A 13,626-nucleotide genomic window follows, 5' to 3' on the forward strand; every position below is an offset into this window, starting at 1 on the left:
TCGCTGGCACCAAATCGGCTCATCAGTCAACAAATATTTATTGATTGCCTGCTGTGCCAGGCTCAGTGCTAAGTGCAGAGAAAATGATGTGGTTCGCAAAGATCTTCCTTGAGAGGTGGAATCTGAGCCACGGGTAATTACGTATTTACAAAGGAAGACGGGGTAGTACAGGGACTCTGGGGCTTAACCCATGGCCCAAGTGGGGGGGAGGGTAAGAGAAAAGATATTTTGGGATGGTAACAGCTATCTTGAGACTTGATACGTGAATGATGTGGAGAAAGAGAAGTATCCAGGCAGAGTGAACTCTAGGGGCAAGGACCCGGAGGAAAACATAAGTGCAATTGAGAAACTCCCTGTGCTGAGGACAGAGGACACAGTCTTGGGAAGGGAGGTCATGATGGCCAAGAGAGGTCATACCATGAGACCCTAAAGGTCATGATGAGGAGATCGGATAATATCCAAAGGGCAGTGTGCAGCCATAGAAAAGTCTAAAGAGAAAAGGAACCAGATCAGATCTGCTTAAAGTGAAGTCTCTGGGATCCAGGAGAGGGGCTCGGAGGAGGCCAGTTGACAATAGGAGACCTTTGCAAAAAAGCTGGCCAGGCTTCCCTTGGGCTCAGAGCAACACAGCAAGCCCTGCCTGCCTGCTGCCATCGCTCTTGGGTTGTACGCATCACACTGCTAGATCTGCAGGACCTCTCCTAGGCCAACACCTGCTTTGTTGCACAAGTACCAGTTAAGTCTTCTGCGATGAGACAGGAAGTCCCACTCTTGGAGTCCAATTCTCAGCCACGGCGGGCAAAACAGGAAGTCTCGCGCCAAAACACTCCATGCAGGAAGAATGGGCTGCTAGCTCTGATCACACCTGGGTGGCTGTCCGAACAGTCCTTGGTCCCCCACCTGGAGAGATGACTGGACTGGGCCCAGTGGCCTGGAAGAGAGCCAAGGCAGGAGTGACCTTAGGAGGTACCCTGGGTGTGGCAAGACTCGCCCAGCTAACCATTTCCAGCTGTGGTTCCATCCTAGCTGGGTTTCCTCCATTTGGAAGGGGGAAAAAGTACGTGGCCACCCTTGGAGGAACCGAGGCATGCAACAAGCCCAACAAGTCGCGCAACAAGGAAATTCCATCTGTTTTGGAGAGGAAAATGGAAGTCTCGCCCAATCTTTACAAAAAAATATAAGGAGGTCCCACTTCATCTTTCTTTGGAGAAGATTCTGGAATGTCCTTGTTTGGGGTGGGGTCTGGAGGTAGAACCCAGAGGCATTCTACCTCTGAGTTACACTCCCATCCCTTTCCATTTTTTATTCTGAAATAGGATTCTCCTGGGTATGGTGGTACATGCCTGCAATCCCAGAAAGGCTGAGACAGGAGGATCATAGGTTTGAGGCCAGTCTCAGCGACTTAGTGAGACCCTATTTCAAAATAAAGAATTAAAGAGATGGGCTATAGCTCAGAGGTAGAATGTCCCTACTTCAATTCCCAGTCCCATAAACAAACAAAAAGAAACAGGGTCTTGCTAAGTTGCCAAGGGTTTCACTAAATTGCTGAGGTTGGCCTTGAACCTACAATCTTGTCTCAAGTGTTCTAAGTACTGGGACTACAAGCACACATCACCATGCCTGGCTCACTGCTTTTACTATATTTTGTTGCTGTACTGCTGGGGATTGAACCAGAGGCGTTTTACCTCTGAGCTACATCCCCAGCCCCATTTTATTTTTTAGTTTAAAACAGGGTCTCATTAGGTAGCTGACAGTTTCACTAAGTTGCCGAGACTGGTTTCAAACCTGTGATCTTCCAGTCTAGCCTCCCAAGTACTGAGATCACATAAAGTGTGCCACCATTTTTTTTTCCCAGTACTAATGATTGAACCCAGGGGCATTCTATCTCCAAGCTACACCCCCAGCCCTATTTTTTATTCTTTATTTTGAAACAGGGTCTCACTAAGTAGCTGAGGCTGGCCGTGAACCTGTGATCCTCCTGTCTCAGCCTCCCAAGTACTGGGATTACAAGCGTGCACCACTATGCCCCGCTCACACTTGGCTTTTCTTTCTTCCTTCCTTTTTTTTTTTTTTTTTTTTTTTTTTTTTTTTTTTGGTGGTATTGGGGATGGAATCCAGCGGCATTCTACCTCTGGGCTACACCACTAAACCTATTTTATATATTTTTAAATTTGGAAACAGGGCCTCACTAAGTTGCTGAGAGCCTCACTAAACTGCTGAGGCTGACTGAGAACCTGAGATCTTCCTGTCTCGGCCTCCCAAGTACTGGGATTACAAAGCTACAAATGTGCGCCACCATGCCCAGCTTTTTTTTTTTTTTAACTATACTTTAAGTTGGACGGAAGTCCTGTCCAACTTTTATGTCTATATAAAAAAGGGAATAAGGTTTTAGCATTTTTATAAACCAACAAGCTTCACTGGAGGAAGGAATGAGAACTTATCTCCCTGAGCACGACACAAGCTCTGTTCTTATTCCCGGAGGAAACAGAGACACCCACACTCACTTGGCGGGTCCTGGCTGGGCTAGGCTCCTTCAGAGGGGCTTTGAGGGGCAGCGGCTGTGGGGTCTGCACAGGGGTCACGCTCTGCATCTTCCTTTCTGGTGCGATGACCACAGGCGTCAAGATCGGGGGATGCTTCTTTTTATTAGGAGTCTTTCCTGAGAAAGAGAGGAAGACAAACGGACTTCTGATAGGCTGCGCCTACAAACTCAGCCAATAGCAAGGAAAGCTGGGCTGACAGATGCGCCCTTACTCTGACTGGCTGATAAGGCAGGAGGAAGGCGGGATGTATGACCCATGACTGTGTTGACTGGTTCAGGTAGGACTTACTGGGCCTTTTTCTAGGCACCCTCTCAGTTGGCCTTGGTTACCTTCTTCAGTTCCCTCACTCACCTCGAGAGCGCCACAGGCAGCAGATACACAGGAGAATGAGAGCGGCCAGTAGCGCCAAGCCCAACAGCGAGCCCAGGACGATGCCAGCGATGGCCCCGGGACCCAGGGCAGAGCCTGGAAGAGACAAACAGAAGGAAGAAAGGGAGCAGGACCGAGGACTGGACCCAAGTTTTCTCAGCCCCCTAATTCATCCTTCATGTAAGGACCCAGGGATTCAAGCTCGCTGCTTCCCCTCTCACTCTCAATTCATATATATTCATAGTCTCTCTCTTACTGAATTCAGGGGCATTCCACCCTCCAAGCTACACCCCCAGCCCTTTAATTTGGCAACTAAGTTCTAAGGATCTCACTAAGTTGCTGAGGCTGGTCTCCAACCTGCAATCCTCCTGTCTCCGCCTCCCAAGTACTGGCATTACAGTTGTGCACCACCACACTAGGTATTCTCAATTCATTTCATGCTTACTGAATAACTATAGCGTGCCTGGCATTTGGCAAAGTGGCAAGGATCTGCTGGTGGGCAAAACAGGCAAGATAACTGTCTCAGTGAGAGTTAATTCTAAGAGGGGAGCAGAAATAAATGAGCAACAAATAAATTTATGGATTGGGCTAAGAAGGGGGGAAAGTGCTAGGACAGAAATACTGGGAGCGAAGGTGACATGTGGAAAGGATGCTAGCTGGGCGCGGTGGCGCACGCTTGTCATCCCAGCATTCGGGAGGCTGAGACCGGAGGATCCGGGTTCGCGGACAGCCTCAGCTACTTAATGAGGGCCTCTGCAACTCAGTGAGACCCGGTTTCAAAATAAAGAATAAAAAACAGGGCTGGGGGTGCAGCTCAGAGGCCCCTGGGTTTCATCCCCAGTACTGCGAAAGAAAGAAAAGAAAAACAAAAGGAAGGAAGGAAGGAAGGAAGGAAGAGAAAAGAAAGGGTGCTAAGTTAGGGCCCCTAATAAAACAATATTTGAGCAGGGATCTGCAGAATAAGAAGATAATTGTGCTAAACCTGGGGGAAGGATTGCCAAGAGGAGGGAACAGAAACTGCAAAGCTAAGAGGTAGGAAAGAGTCTTCTGTGTTCCATGTGTTCCAGTTACGTGTGATGTTTGGTAATGTAGAGGGAAAGTGGCATTAGGTATGAATACATAGAGGATGAACAGACGTAGACAGGTTACCAGGGGCCAGATCATGGAGAGTCCTGCGGGAACTCACGGAAAGCATGGCTGTAAGGAGGGCAGCTTCTGAGATGATTGGCATAACTATGGTCATAAGCCATGCCCGGCTACATGTGCCATTTGAGATGCCAATCAGAGATCTGAAGTAAAGATGTCAGATAGGAAGTTGTATTGTCAAGGTGTGGAGTTCAAGAGAGAGGTCAGAGCTGGGGATAAAACATTTGATAGGCGTCTGAACATCCATGATATAGAAGGCCATCAAAACAGACAAGATCTTACTGGCGAGAAATGTAGTTCCAATGGCTCTACCCTGGAACACCCCAATGTTTAGAAGTTAAATTGTGGCCGGGCGTGGTGCCGCACGCTTGTAATCCCAGCATTCGGGAGGCTGAGACCAGAGGATTGCAGTTCGCAGACAGCCTCCAGTATCAGTGAGGCCCTCTGCAACTCAGTGAGACCCTGTTTCAAAATAAAGAATAAAAAATAGGGCAGGAGGTGTAGCTCAGAGGTCGAATGCCCCTGGGTTCCATCCCCAGACCCACAAAAAAAAAAAAAAAAAAAAAAAAAAAGTTAAATTGTGTCCCAGAGCCAGGCGTGGTGGCGCACACTTATAATCCCCGTGCTTGGGAGGCTGAGACAGGAGGACGCACAGGTTCGAAGCCAGCCTCAGCTACTTAGTGAGGCTCTCAGCAACTTAGTGAGACCCTGTTTCCAAATAAAATATAAAATAGGCCTGGGAGTGTAGCCCGGAGGGAGAAAGCCTCTGGGTTCCACCCCCAATACCACCAAAAAAAAAAAAAAAAAAAAAAAAATTGTGTCCCAGAAAAAGATGTACTGAAGTTCCTGATAGCTGTGAACGTGGCCTTATTTTAGAGTGTGGTCATTTTTAGAATGTGGCTTATTCTAGAACATGGCCACTGAAGTCAACTCAAGATGCAGATATGAAGGCAGACCTTATCCAGTATAATTGGTGATCGTGTAAGGAGAGAACAGAGACACACAGGGAGGAGAAGGCCACAGGAGTCAGAGGCTGAGGTTGGAGCAGCACATCTGCAAGCCAAGCAACACCAAGAATGGACAGACACATGAGAAGCTAGGAGAAGAGGGAGGATCCCACCCAGCGTGTCAGAGGGAGCATGGCCTGAGGATGCCCTGATTTCAAACTTCTGGCCCCCAGAGCTGTCAGAGAATGAATGCCTATCGTTTGAACCCACCCTGGTCACAGCACATTGTTAGCCCTGGGATCCAGTGCAACAGACTGAAAACTTCTGATCAGAGTGTTCAGAGGAAGTCCAGGAGGAGGTACCCATGGCCCAGCTCACCTGCCTGGTAGACCCGGCTTTGGGATGGAGTTCCTGGCTGGGCCCCCAACACAGGCAGGATGCGCAAGGCCCAGGTCCCGGGGTTCCGGGGAGGGAGGGGCACCACAGCTGACCGCTCTTGAGGCCCCAGGATAAGCAGAGAGACCCAAGTGGCGGCTCTGTCCAGGTCAAGCGCCTCTGTCCGCGTCTGGATTGCAAAGCTACTGATGAGGGCCCCGCGTTCCACATCCCAAGTCAACACAGCTGCATCCTGGGCTCTCTGCAGCCTCCACGAAGAGATGGAGGGCCCTGGGGACGAGGGGAGGGGTGGCTGGGTTCTTAGGGTCTAGAGGGGAGAAGGAAGGGGGCCTGAACTCCAGGGGCAGAGGGTCTGGAGGCTTACATTCCTAGTTCTGAAAGGTGCTGGGGGCCCAGGATTCTGTCTTTGAGGAAGAAGGGCTGGGCCTGGAGCCCTGGGTCTGAGGGAGGAGGGCTGGGGCCAGGAACCCTGGGTCTGAAGGAGGATGTTGGGGACCTGGACCCCTGGGTCTGAGGGAGGAGGGCTGGGGCCAGGACCCCTGGGTCTGAGGGCAGAACAGCTACAGGACTTGAATGATGGGTTTCTGGAATGAATGAAGCTCACCGACGAGGGTAATGTGGTCCACCCCAGCTCCCAACGCCCCGCTGCACAACACAGAATAATTTCCCAGGTCCCAATCCAGGCTGAAATTGCCGATGCGAAGCTTGCGCCCATCTTGGCTGACCCGCAGGCGACCGCCACCTCCTGGAGCCAGGGGCCTTCCTTCTCGGGCCCAGGATGCCCTTGAGGGCGGAGGACAGCCAGAGGCCTCCAGCGCCACCTCCGCCTCCCCTGACCGGGTTTCCTCCACCAGCGCATGCAACAGCACCTCCCGGGGGGCCTCTGTAGGGAAGAGAGGCCCAGTTAAGGGGTAAGACCTTACCCTGCACTCAACAAGCCTTGTGTCCTTTGTTACGTCACACAGTGGTGAACCCCAGCGCTTTGGTGGAATGAGGAAGAGTTGCCCACTCACTCATTGTTCATTATCTGATATCCTCAGCAAGCACTTGCCGACACATAGCACGCCGGACCCTGTGCTGGCAAAATCATCTTGTTCAGCTATCCATGGCTTTAAAATGATTGACTTAGCTAGGCCTGGTGGAGCACGCCTGTAATCCTAGTACTTGGTAGGCTGAGACCGGAGGATCCCAGGTTTGAGGACGGCCTCAGCCATTTAGTGGATCCTCAGCAACTTATGAGGCCTTGTTTCAAAATAAAAAGTAAGAAATGGGGTAGTAGCTGGAAGGTAGAATGCCCCATGGGTTTAATCTCTAGTACAAAAAAAAAAAAAAATTGACATTTCTCTGAAGACAGCAAAAGACAGCCCTGTTCTTGGGTTCAGGGAATAAACGCTGTCCCCTCCCCACCCTACGGTATAGGCAAAGATTTATTTTTTTCTCCAGGCTCAAAGTTCCACCCTTTCCTAAAGTAAGGAAGGTTCTCGCCCCCCCCCCCAGAAGTCCCAAAGGAGCAAAGAAAAAGACCCCCTGCTCTGGAAACAGCCAAGAAGTCCTGCCTGTCTCACCCGGGGTCACAGTGCAGGTGCGCGTGGCCATCAGGTGGCGAGCGAGGCAGGTGATGGGGACGCCGCTGAGCCGCGGGTTGGCAGGCACCGCAGCCAGGAGCTGAGAGGGCACGGGGCCCGCGCGCATGCCTTCGGGGAGACCCTGGAACTGCAGGGAGGCGGCAGGGACCCCGCCCGGCCACGAGCAGCGGAAGCGGAGGCTGCGGTCCCCGGGACCCCCTTCGACGGAGCACTGGGGGGACCCGGGGGGCAGATCTGCGGAGGGAGGAGAAATCAAGGATGGAGGCTATCATTTCTTCAGCCCGGCGTCTCCACGCTCCAGCCCTGCGGATCCCGCCCCCTGGTCGCCTAGCTCCGCCCCACAGGAGATAGCCCCGCCCATAGGCGCAAACCCCGCCCAACGCTTTCTGCCCCCCCAGAATCTCCCCTATGCGGGCAACCTGCAGTCCCACTGACCACGCCTCTTTCCTAAGAAAACTGCATCTTCACATTGATTCCTTCCGGACGAACCCTGTCTTCTCTTCTAGCTCCTCCCTTCTGCCATGTTGCTCCCCTCTCTCCTGGATTACTCTCGCAGAAGCCGCCTCTTTTCCCGAATAGCTCTGTCCTTCCTCGTGGCCCCGCCCCTTTGCCTTGAGACTCCACCCCTTTCCCAGGTAACTTCTTCCTTTGCCGATCGCACTTACTGACCTAGGCAATTTAGTCTCTTCCCATTCTAACCCTACTTTTTGTCATTAACTCCGCGGATGACTTTGTGCGGGGGGGTTCTCCTCGCTCAGGCACACCCGCCTTCTCCTCTCAATAGCTCCGCCTTTCTGCCTGCTATCTCCGCCCCTCGCTGACCCCGCCCCACTCACCAGTGTCTCCGCCCCCTCGCCGATCCCGCCCCGCACACTGGTGTCTCCGCCCCCTCCCTGGCCTTGCCCCGCCCAGCTGCGGCTCCTCCCCTCCCTGGCCCCGCCCATAGGCGTTTCCTCCCCACGATGACCCCGCCCCATCACTGGCACCTCTGCTCTCACTGGCCCTGCTCACTGGTGTCTCCGCCCCTTCCCTGGCCTTGCCCCGCCCAACTGCGTCTCCGCCCCTCGATGCCCCCCCCTCGATGGCCCCGCCCACAGGCGTTTCCTCCCCGCGCGGACCCCGCCCTGTCGCTGGCGTCTCCGCCCTCACTGTCCCCGCCCACCGATGTCTCCGCCCCCTGGCCTTGCCCCGCCCACCGGTGCCCTGCGCCCCTGAGCTGGCCCCGCCCCCCGCCCCGCCCCGGCCGCTGTCACCTGCCACCGTGAGGTTGAGCAGTGAGCGGCGGCGGCTGCCGGTGCGCGGGTTCGCGGCGAGGCAGGCGTAGACGCCGGCGTGCCCGGGCCGGACCGCGGGCAGCAGGAGGCGCGGCCCCGCGGGCACCGCGGCCTCGGCCGGGTCCGCCAGGCTCCAGGCGATGTCGGCGGGCGGCCGCGAGGCGGCGGTGCAGCGCAAGGTCACGTTGCTGCCCGCGGTGACATAGAGGGCAGGGGCAGCGTCGCGATCAGAGGAGACTCTGATGACCGGAGCATCCGGGCCGTCTGGGGGAGGAGGGGATTGGGAGCGCGGGGTTTGGGGTCACCGGGGCTCCTAGGCCCTGGCCCCTTTCTCCCCAGGAGCTCAAGACCCCTACTCGACTCCCACTCACAGAAGACACTGACGTCGGCTGTAGCCTCCCTGTGACCAAAGGGGCTGCGGACGCTGCAAGTGTACCGGGCATGGTCGCTGCGAACAGGGCGTGTGATGAGTAGCTGGTCGCCCACTGTGCGGATCCGCGGCGACACTGCTCCGTCAGGGTCCGAGACCTCCAGGGCACGGCCGTCCCTGCTCCAGCTCAGCTCCCCACGACTTGGCTTCCACCCCACACAGCGTAGCCGGAGCTCGGCCGCCCCCTCTTCTGTCTCTGGGGCCTCTGGCTGCACAGACAGCTGAGGTAGAGGCTCTGCAGAGGAGAATGCGCTCAGGACCCATCTGGAAGCCAGGACCCCAATACCTCCTCCCTTCTACCCAGACTCGAGGCCCCAGCCACTACCTCCCCTTAGCCCCAGGGCCCTGGGCCCCCATTCTATTCCTCTCACTGTCCCATGAGCCTCAGCTCTAAACACCCTCCCTCAGACCCAGGGGTCCAGGCCCCAGCCCAGGAGTGTAGACCCCTAGCTCTCCTCACACAGACACCAGAGTCTAGCCCTCCTTCCTCAGGCTGAGGGGTCCAGACCCCCAACCCTCCTCCTTTAGACCCAAGAATCCACATTTCCCCTCTCCCATCTTGATCCCAGGTCCATCTCTCCTCAAACAGCCCTGTCTCGACTCTCTTCTCCTCCCTTTCTAACCCAAAGGTCTTTTTCTCCCCGTCTAAGGAACCCTCCTCTGCAGAGGAAACATTATTAAAACAGCCCAGTGACTTGCACGAATGTCTCAGAGCAGAGCAGCCCCCTGGAGGCTGCCCTCTGCACCCCAGGGCCCACTTACCATACACACCCACCATGAACTCCTGACTCTGCCGAGAGACGCCGCCCCGAATGACCTCAGCCGTATAGACCCCCGCATCATCCAGCTGGGCAGAGGCAAGCTCCAGAACCCCTCTGGTCTGGTCAAGTCGCAGGCGGTCTTGGTGAGCAGGGTCCAGGCTGATCAGAGGAGCCCCTGGCCCCAGGCCCCCAGCTGCTAGCACCTTGGAGCCTCGACGCCAGACCACCAAAGGGGCAGGGGGACCAGGGCTGGGGATTGGAACCAAGGGGAGCCGGATGGTCGCCCCTACCAGCACAGCCAGAGGCCCCCCAACCTGCTGGGGGAAGCCTGCAGCTGCGTGGGGCTCCAAAGAAACTTTGGCTTGGGAGTTTTGATCTAGATCTGTAGGGAATAGTTCTGAACCTGGGGCCTTAACAGGTACTTTGGTACTGGGGACTTGAGCAGAAATGTTTGAGGCTGGAGTCTTAACCGAGAAAGGAGATCCAGGGCCTCTGGCAGAAAGTGGAGAATCTGAGCTGTCAGGAAACTTCTCAGAACCAGAGATTTCAGAGAGAGTGGGGTTCACGTTCAAATGTTGGCCCCCAGCAGAAACATTTGACCAGAAGGACCCAGACACGTCATTTAAATTTAGGGAATCAGGGATTTCGGCAGAGGGTTGTGAAGCTAGAGCCTGCTCTGGAGAGGTCCGGCTGTGGGGGTTGATGGAGGGAATTTTCGAACCCAGGCCCTGGGAGGAGCTGGCTGGGTCCAAGGAGGTGGCAGAGCTGAAGTTGGCCTGCTGAGTTCTAGAAGCGGTTCTTCCAAGAGCTAGGATCCCTACTCGGGAGGCTGCAGAGGAGAGGAGAGGAGAGGAGGGAGGGAGGCAAGGCCGTTGACGGAGGCTGTTGGGAAGGGGACCGGCAGGGAGAGGAGGAGCAGGGAACTTACCGAGGAGTAGGAAGAGTGGCAGAGCCTGCGAGGCGCCCATGGTGCAGGCCGCACCGCTGACAGGACACTGGAGTGAGACCCAGGGCCTGCATCCCTCCCTCCCGGGTCTGACGAGTCCAACAGGACGGGTGGCTTAGCTTCCTGGGCGGGGAAGGGAGCCAGACCCAGCAGGAGGTGCCAGGGTCCCCCAGCCCTATCTGGTGGCTGAGCTGCCCACCCCACCCTCCTTGACTTCACCAGCTGGTTCTGTCTCTGGGGAGGCCCGGCCTGACCCCTGCACACCCTACCCCCAGGGAAAGAGTGGCAGAAAGAGTCCCAGCTGGAAATGAGGCAGCAGACATGTGGGAACAAAGCCAGGAAGACTTCCTGGAGGAGGGTGGGAGTTCTCCCCTCAGCTCAGACTTCCTCCTCCCCTCCTTCCGGCCCCCAGTCAGTCCACTCTGTCTTGCCACTTCAGAGACTTGCATAAGGCCCTGCTCCCCTCTATTTCAACCCCCCATGGTTCCCTATTGCCCTCAGAACCCAGGCTCAAGTTGCTGTCTCCCACCCAGCTGTCTCCTGAGACCCAGAGCTGACCTCTGACCTCCAGGCCCAGCATCTCCTCTAACCCAACCCCCTCCTGGCTCTCCCTCTCCAGCGTGGCTCTGTCATCTATGCAGATGCTGGGAAAACTTTTCCCACCCTACCTCCCTTCCCTCCTTCCATTCTTCTTCTTCTTCTTCTCCTTCTCCCTTCTCCTCCTTTTTTTTGGGGGGTGGGGGTGGTACTGGGGTTCCTGGAAACCCTTCTACTTCCGGGCTACCCTCCCAGACCTATTTTACATTTTTTAAATTTGGAAACAGGGTCTCTTTGAACCTGCATGATCCTCCTGTCTCCACCTCCAAAGTGCAGGGATTACAAGCGTGTGCCACCACGCCCAGCCTCTTCTTTTGTACTGGGAATTGAGCATAAGGGCATTCTACTTCTGAGTTACTTCATTCATTCATTCATTCATTCATTCATTTTGTGGGACTGGGGATTGAACCCAGGGGCAGTCTGCCTCTGAACTACATTCCCAGACCTATTTTTATTTTTTATTTTAAAACAGGGACTAAGCTGGGTGTGGTAGCGCACGCTTGTAATCCCCAAGCTTGGGAGGCAGAGACAGGAGGATCGCACAGGTTCGAAGTCAGCCGAGCTGGTTTAAGAGACCCTGTTTCCAAAAATAAAATAGGTCTGGGAGTGTAGTCCGGAGGTAGAAGGGCTTCCAGGAACCCCACTAACTAACTAACTAAATAAATAAATAAATCAGGGACTAAGTTGCTGAGTCTGGCTGGGAACCTGTGATTCACCTGTCTCAGCCTCCCAAGTAGTGGGATTACAAGTGTGTGCCATCACACCTGGCTTTTTAAAATTTATTTTGAAACAGGGTCTCACTAAGTTACTGACAGCTTCACTAAGTGGCTGAGGCTGGCCTCAAACTTGTGATCCTTCTGTCTCAGTCCCCCAAGTGCTGGGAGTACAGGCTCACACCATCATACCTGGCTACCATAGTGTCGCGTCCCTAAGGCTCCGTCCTGCAGAGCCCCGGGAAAGAACACACAAACGCCGAGTCTGTTGATGATGCTTCCTCTTTAATGCTTCCCCTTCAATGCGCACAGCAGGCAAATATATATCAGTCTCATAACCCCTCCCTCATCACCCCACCAACCCCAAGCTTCCCACAGCTAGGGCATGCACATTTCTAACCCTCTCATAGGCGGTCTGGTGGTAGCACAAGGCGCTGCGTCACTGATCATCCGTAGGGCGCCTGATAGGGCTCACTGCGCAGGCTCAGGGCACCGCCAGCCTCGTGAGCCTCGTGACTTGGCAACATGCCTAGGTGCCATCTTGAGCCACCGCCCCATCCCGGTCTAGCCAAGCGGCCCCGACATCACAGTCCATTTCTTTTCTTCTTTTCTCTTTTTACTTTTTTGGCCCTAGGGATGGAACCCAAAGACATTCTGCCTCCAAGCTACACCCCCAGCCTGATTCTACTTCTTATTTGGAAACAGAGTCTCACTAGGTTACTGAGAGCCTCACTAAATTGCCAAGGCTGGCGACAAACCTGTGATCCTCCTGTCTCAGCTTCCCAAGTACGAGGACTACAGGCGTGCGTCTCCACGTCTCCACGCCCGGCTCTGCAGCCAGTTTCTGAATCCCACCGCTCCTGCACCGTGAGGTCTCTGAGCCATGCCCTCCTCTTGGTTCCCACCGCCCAGACCTGTCCTTTCCACCGTCGCTTCTCCTGCCCCAGCCTGCAGTCCACCTGAGGGTCTTTGCGCGCGGGAAATGAGCCTGCCTCTCCGGCTCAGAGCCCTGCCTGGCTCACCAGCGCCCTCTGGAGGCGCCGAGCTCCTTAGTCCACCCAGCCACTTCCGACTCCGCGCTTACTCTGAGCCCACCACCCTTCCTATGACATCTCCCATCTCCCAGCCTTCCTCTACCTGGAATGCTCTTTCACTCCCCGCCCCCTCCACCCTGGCCAAACCACAACTTGTCCTTCAGGTCTCACCTCGTGAAGAACCATAATAATAATTACTACTTAGGTTGCACCAGGAACCACGCTGAATTCTTCCCATGCACTACTGAGCTGGCTCCCAAATGCCTTCAGAGCCGAGTGTCTGTAGCCTCATTTTACACACCAGGAAACTCTGGCTCGGAGGGGCTGTGGGACCTGAAAGATATCACACAGCCAGAGGGAGAAGCTGGATTTGGGTCCAGGCCAGTGAGAAGGCTTTTGTGTGTGTGTGTGTGTGTGTGTGTGTGTGTGTGTGTGGTGCTGGGATGGAACCCAGGGGCATTCTACCTCTGAGCTACACCCCCAGCCTGATTTTTTATTCTTTATTTTGAAACAGGGTCTCATTAAGTTGCAGAGGGCCTCACTAAGTAGCTGAAGCTGGCTGCGAACCCTCGATCCTCCTGTCTCAGCCTCCCAAGTACTAGGATTACAAGCGTGTGCCACTACACCTGGCTTAGAATGCTCACTCTTTTTTTTTTTTTTTTTTTTGGTGGTACTGGGGTTCCTGGAAGCCCTTCTACCTCCGGGCTACACTCCCAGACCTATTTTTACATTTTTATTTGGAAACAGGGTCTCCTAAGCCAGTGCGCTCGGCTGGCTTCGAACCTGCGCAATCCTCCTGTCTCTGCCTCCCAAGTGCGGGGATTACAAGCGTGCGCTATCACGCCCGGCAGAATGCTCACTCTTAACGAAAGCTTTCCTACTCC

The 13,626-nt window shown here is 54.8% G+C and overlaps 1 protein-coding gene across 1 annotated transcript; it reads right to left on the reverse strand.

Annotated features, from left to right (window-relative positions):
* Nucleotides 1-859: 859 nt before the first annotated feature.
* On the reverse strand, nucleotides 860-10,420 carry VSIG10L (V-set and immunoglobulin domain containing 10 like; the record flags this gene model as incomplete). Its single annotated transcript, XM_080703693.1, has 10 exons — nucleotides 860-931; nucleotides 2,505-2,659; nucleotides 2,895-3,008; nucleotides 5,384-5,671; nucleotides 6,006-6,284; nucleotides 6,967-7,221; nucleotides 8,241-8,525; nucleotides 8,633-8,926; nucleotides 9,454-10,281; nucleotides 10,381-10,420. 10 exons carry the CDS (start codon nucleotides 10,418-10,420, stop codon nucleotides 860-862), a joined length of 2,610 nt encoding a protein of 869 aa, XP_080559819.1.
* Between the last annotated feature and the right edge of the window lie 3,206 nt (nucleotides 10,421-13,626).

The sequence above is a fragment of the Muscardinus avellanarius genome (assembly GCF_963383645.1).
Source record: "Muscardinus avellanarius genome assembly, chromosome: 10".
In the NCBI taxonomy this organism is placed as follows: domain Eukaryota; kingdom Metazoa; phylum Chordata; class Mammalia; order Rodentia; family Gliridae; genus Muscardinus; species Muscardinus avellanarius.